Source organism: Lactuca serriola, chromosome 8 (genome assembly GCF_051521515.1).
Source record: "Lactuca serriola cultivar US96UC23 chromosome 8, Lser_US96UC23_V15, whole genome shotgun sequence".
Taxonomy (NCBI): domain Eukaryota; kingdom Viridiplantae; phylum Streptophyta; class Magnoliopsida; order Asterales; family Asteraceae; genus Lactuca; species Lactuca serriola.
In genome coordinates, this window is record NC_136415.1 from 157,429,314 (window position 1) to 157,434,981 (window position 5,668).

The 5,668-nt window shown below is 31.1% G+C and overlaps 1 protein-coding gene across 1 annotated transcript; it reads right to left on the reverse strand.

Moving 5' to 3' along the window:
* Window positions 1-2,242: 2,242 nt before the first annotated feature.
* Window positions 2,243-3,658, reverse strand: LOC145070408 (mannose/glucose-specific lectin-like). The gene is made up of 3 exons (XM_079017351.1): window positions 3,378-3,658; window positions 2,843-3,292; window positions 2,243-2,739 (listed from the first exon to the last, which is right to left on the reverse strand). Exons 1-3 carry the CDS (start codon window positions 3,615-3,617, stop codon window positions 2,494-2,496), a joined length of 936 nt encoding a protein of 311 aa, XP_078873477.1. The 5' UTR covers window positions 3,618-3,658; the 3' UTR covers window positions 2,243-2,493.
* Window positions 3,659-5,668: the final 2,010 nt, after the last annotated feature.

The following is a 5,668-nucleotide window of genomic DNA, read 5'->3' on the forward strand; positions in this document are numbered from 1 at the left end:
TTTCAGAAATCATAACAAATTACACTAATATAAGTAAAGAATTCACCAAATCGAGCAAATTAAATCAATACTTACTGGGATTCGACATTAAGCATCTCGATGGAGGATCAAATCTAGGGTATCGACCTATTCATTGCCCATATAGTTGTATTTGAGGTATTTCTTTAGATGATGATGAGAGAGAGAGAAAGAGAAAGAGAGAAAAGAAAGAAAGAATGGATAAATTGGAGGATTTGATCAAGTTTTTTTCTCCAATCGATACCCTTTTCCCCTAAATCACCATGAATGAACGGCCCTGTCCCAGCAATAGCAAGGGCTGTCCTTTTTCCAATAAAGCCTGAAACAAATAAGAAATCATCATTAGATTATGTACGTAAGTAGAGGAATGAAGAAGTTAAAGGTTTAGAGTATTTAAGAGAAAGGGGGAGAGTTAAAGGAGAGAAGAGAAGGTGAGTTTCTTGTAGATATGGAGAGAGACGAAGAGAAAGTTACAGATGTCTGGGGTTTGGGTTAGGATGAAGGAGAGAATTGGGGTGTGTATTCATAATTCAAAAGGAACAGATGGATAAGATGTAGGTTAGTGAGAATATGGAATTCGGGTAACTGGTATGGTTATCCATGATGGCCATGGAACTGGAGAGCATCTAGAGGAGATAGATTTGGCAATTGACAGAGGATCATTTGGCTTATCGATCAAAGCATAGTGACCACGAAATCATTTTAGGTTTTTTAGTGGTGATGGAGTTCACCAAAACCTTAAAAATACGATGAGAGAAACTCTAATGAGAATGGATTTGGGATTAAGCTGTAGCGACACTGACTAGTGGTAGCGGTGGATTGTGATTTTAGAGAGAGATATATCAGCGAAGATGGTTTAATGGTTGTGGGGCGATGGTTTCTAGAGGCTGAGAAGGATGAGGAGAGACGGTGATACGATGATTTATATATGCCAGAGCTAATAATGACAGCAAATGGGAGATACGACGATAATTTGTTTGGAGATGACTGGTTTGCACCATTGTGTTATTGACTCTCTCTCTATATATATATATATATAAAGAGGGCAGACCAAAATCACAAGATTTGACTCGATTAAGGATTAAAGGGCCGATCAAAGCCTGATTTGAAGGTATTAGGCGAAAAACTTGGGAGATTGTTGGGATAAGGTGATATTCGGTCAAAACATTGCATAAAGTGATTGTATGTATTGCAGTTTAGTTTGTACCTTTTAAAATTCAACAAAATCTTGTAAATGTTTTTTAAGGTGTGTGTGTGTGTATATATATATATATATATATATATATATATATATGTGTGTATATATATATATATATATATATATATATATATATATAGTAGATGTGTGCACGCGAACAGCAGTGGTGATAAATAGTTTTCTAATGAATATTTTTCTTACGAGAAAATAATTATTATATTTTGTTATTAGTTAATATGTAATAATAAAAATTACCACTTTTAATTAAAATATTTATGTTTAGAACTCATATTTATATTTGATGAGATTTATAACCTTTAAATCTATGAAGATCGATTAGATCTTAAACAGGTAATTAATTATAAAACAGCAAGAACACGAAAATAAGAACGAGACAAGATTGAATCAAACGTGTCGAATGATTAAACAAAATCCTCAGAAGAGCTCGATTAAGAACATCAACTGTAGAGGATTGGTAGGTTACAAGAACGATTAAAGAAATTTGTAATGCTATCGTTACGCTCTAGATTAATCTCTAAAAATCCTTAACCTAATATGCATGCAAACATATACTTATATATTAAACATAATAGGCTCACGGTAGGACAGGCCCAAACCGGAGTACAAAATAAATAAACTATCGAGCCCAACGACGCAACACTTCAAAATAATCTTCAGCCCAACAATATTGTTTGTTTATACATTTGATATAACTACTTATTATCTGTATGTAGTTTAAAAAATGTAAATTAACATATATTGATGAATTTAATATTTTAAAATTGTTATTTTGCTTCAAATTAATATTTTTTTATAACCTTAGTTAATTCAAGTTTTCAAAATTTTGGTAAGTATTAATGGTTATGTTATGTATAATTGATTTTCACAAAAAGTTTTGTATCGTGTGTGTGTGTGAGTATATATATATATATATATATATATATATATATATATATATATATATATATATATTGAAACCAGTGACAATAAAACCAAAATGGTAGTATGATCTAGACTCGGACTTGATGAAATCAACCATTGTAGACAATTTATTTGGATAAATTTATTTGAAAATAACATGATAGAGCATATGATATGAGGATGAGTACAAGGATATCATTTTCGGACTATAAAACACAAAGTAGCTAGCAGTAGCATAACAAACATAGTAATAGCTGACCACCTTTTAATAGACATGATAACCTCAAAGGGTTATATGTTCCTTATTTCATAGTACGTACTTATTTCAAAGGTTATTTGGTCCTTATTTCAAACTTTCAAGCTTTCAAATAGACACCAATGCAATCGAGATAATAGCCAGCAAGCCCATAAAATCCAACAAAAGAACCAACATCCCATGGTACAGGGAAAGGCGTTCCTCTTACGTTACCAAAAGGTCCATGAGTTTTCTTGTTTGTGATGAATGATATTGATGATATTACAGGTAAGTCAGGAACACTTCCCCTTGATAATGCACTTGTTCCACTGATACCCGTTATTTCTTCGTCAGCTTCAAATATTACCTGACCATGAATAGCAAATTGAACATATCAAAGATAACTAAGATACATGTTATATCAATCGTTATAAAGAAACTTGAAGATTACATACTTATGAATTGTTTACCTCAGACACCTTCTCTCCACCATTCCAACCACCAAACATAGGAGTAGTATGTGTTGATTCTCCACATTGTGTGGTGAACATGAGAGAGTATATAAGATCACCATGATCAATGGTTATCTTCTTCATCTGATGTTTTTTCTCAAGTTGGAAGGACCAAACATTTTGTGGAGTTCCAGGTTCATTTTTCCCCCATGTTCCAACCTGTATGATTTCCTCATAGGCTTTTAGATACACACCAATGGCATCAATATAATAGCCAGCAAGGCCATAAAACCCAACTAATGAGCCTTTGTGCCATGGTAAAGAAAAAACATCTTCAGTTGCATGACCAAAAGGTCCATGTGTCATCTTGTTTGTCTTAAAATATAAAGACGAAATTACTTGATAACCACTTTTACTACCAACGGATCCACCAACCTCAACAATTTCCTCATCTTCGCCCAAGAGTACCTGGTTAATCAATCCACCAAGAATATTGATTAATGAAAAGATGGCTACATCTTAATTGATTAGTGGAGTTAAGAGATCAACTCACCTCGGAAACCGTGTCTCCACCATTCCAACCACCAAACTTGTCGGAATTGTGCAAAGCATCTTTATATTTAGTTGTGAACATGAGAGAGTATATTACATCACCATGGTCAACGGTTATCTTCACCAATTTATGATATTTCTCAAGTTCAAAAGACCATACATTCTGAGGATCTCCACTTTGTCTTCCCCATTTTCCGACTCGAATAAACCCTGCTACTTTGCTACTTTCTACTCCCGCCATGAGAGACACAGTAAGTATAAAATAACTTAAATGAAACAAGGAAGCGTGTCTCTCAAATGAATGACCAATGGCTCCTTATATACATGCTAACCGTAACTATTTTAAATCGTTAATTTAGATGGAAATAAAAAGCATGAAGCAAAACCATGTTTTCCTTAAGTTCACTGTTTAAAAAAAGTCGTTGATTAATTCGTATCAAAATTAGATGATAAAGTTTAATTGTCCTTGCATTTTTCATGCAAAAAAAATATTTCATAACTTCAATGATTGCTCACAAATAAAAAAATAAGAGTGTGAGACATACTAGAATTTTCGAGTAATTATTGATCTCTCGTGCGATTAAGTTGTTGTAAATACACAAATAATCAAATCGATAAATTATATTGAGAATTATATGTCAATTTGTCGTGAATAATAAATTCAATTGTTAAATAATTACCACGTTTCTGTCTGGAAATCAGTTTGAGTTTGATCCTTCCAGACTGGATCGATCAGATCTCATTGTAAGAAAGGTAGAATGAAAATTGTCGCATTGTCGAATGAATTAAAAACGAGACAACAAATTAAAACCAACTTGATGTGATGTTCGCTAATCTTTGGATCTTTTGAAAAAAGTCTCATGTCCTTAAAAGTTTTTACGTCACTTTAGGTTGTAAGCTTCAACGTAAAATCACAAGATTTAAGGCGGATAATCGTTCGTTCCAACAACTATGGAAGAAACGATGAACACAGTTGATTACTCGGAAACCGGAAGAACTATAATTTTGTTGTTGCAAAATCGAAGGAGAGAAAGGAGAAGGGAGAGAGATCGAATGATCTGGGTTAAAGAATACAACACAAGTGGAGTTGTATTTATAGTTGCAGAAATAATAGAAGCCAACCTAAAAAACAGTTGTATTGATAGCAAAATTAATGTGATTAGTACTTGTGGTTTCTAAAAAATGGCAATCTAAGGACAACGTTGAAAGATGATACATGTCCTTGTGGTTTTAAAATCTTGCAAGGTTGGTCCTTTTGGTTAACACCATTAGAATTTCTTGTTAAGTCGTATGTAGAAAGACTTTTTGTGCCTTTGTACTTAAATTATTAAAAGACGAAACTTCGCATATGGTGTTGTGGTTTTCCGAAAAACGGTACTTTCAGGATATCTTTGGAAATAGTTACATTGATGGTTCTTGTAGTTTCAAAATCAAGCCCACTGATGTACTATTTTATAATTGCTGTCGAGGAAAGTGCTGTCTGGGAAAGTTTGGAAAAGTTTTATAACTGTAAAAGAAAACATGTTGTTTGATTGTACATGACTGAGCTGAAAGATGAAAAATGACCATATTACCCTATTATTCGATAATATGATGGATGAAGTTGCTAAATAATTATAAAAACTTACAAATTGTCATACAAAATCAAAATTAAACAATAATCATTTAAAAATACAAATAAAATTGTCATAGAAAGTAATTTAACATAAATCAATTAAAATCCAAATAGAATGTCGATTAGCTTATTTTTAGTTTATTGTTTTTCAAGTTGATGTTCTGTTGTTATTCTTTCTAGCAATTTTAGTTCTTTTTTATAACTTGTTTAATTTTTGACTTTGTTTATGTCCTATAATGATGGGATGAATGAAACTTTTTTTAATTAAATTAGAATGATGGTGGAGTTGTCTAAAAAAAGAATCATTCCAATAACAATGAATTAAAAAAATTAACTAAAAGAAATTAATAATCCAATAAAGTAATAATTATTAATATATAAATATTATAAATTATAAATAATATTTATTAATATATAATAAGTCAATAAAAAATAATTAATCCATAAAAAGGATATTAAAAAAAGAATTATTTAAAAGAAGTTAATAATCATATAAAATAATATTTATTAATATGTAAATACTATATATGAAAAATAAAATTTATTGATATATAATAATCTAGTAAAAAAGTAATAATAAAATAAAAAAGAAATTTAGAAAAAATATGTAAAAGATATTAATAATCCAAGAAAAAAAATATACGAGGTTTGGGACGCAATTGTCTTTCCGCTCCATT

What these genes read in the sequence shown, in the direction of transcription:
- LOC145070408 (XM_079017351.1), bottom strand. Translation starts at nt 3,617, where the DNA reads ATGGCGGGAGTAGAAAGTAGCAAAGTAGCAGGGTTTATTCGAGTCGGA. An exon ending in GTGGAGACACGGTTTCCGAG is followed by an intron (nt 3,293 to 3,377) that starts GTGAGTTGATCT and finishes TTGATTAACCAG; the next exon opens with GTACTCTTGGGCGAAGATGA. An exon ending in GTGGAGAGAAGGTGTCTGAG is followed by an intron (nt 2,740 to 2,842) that starts GTAAACAATTCA and finishes ATTCATGGTCAG; the next exon opens with GTAATATTTGAAGCTGACGA.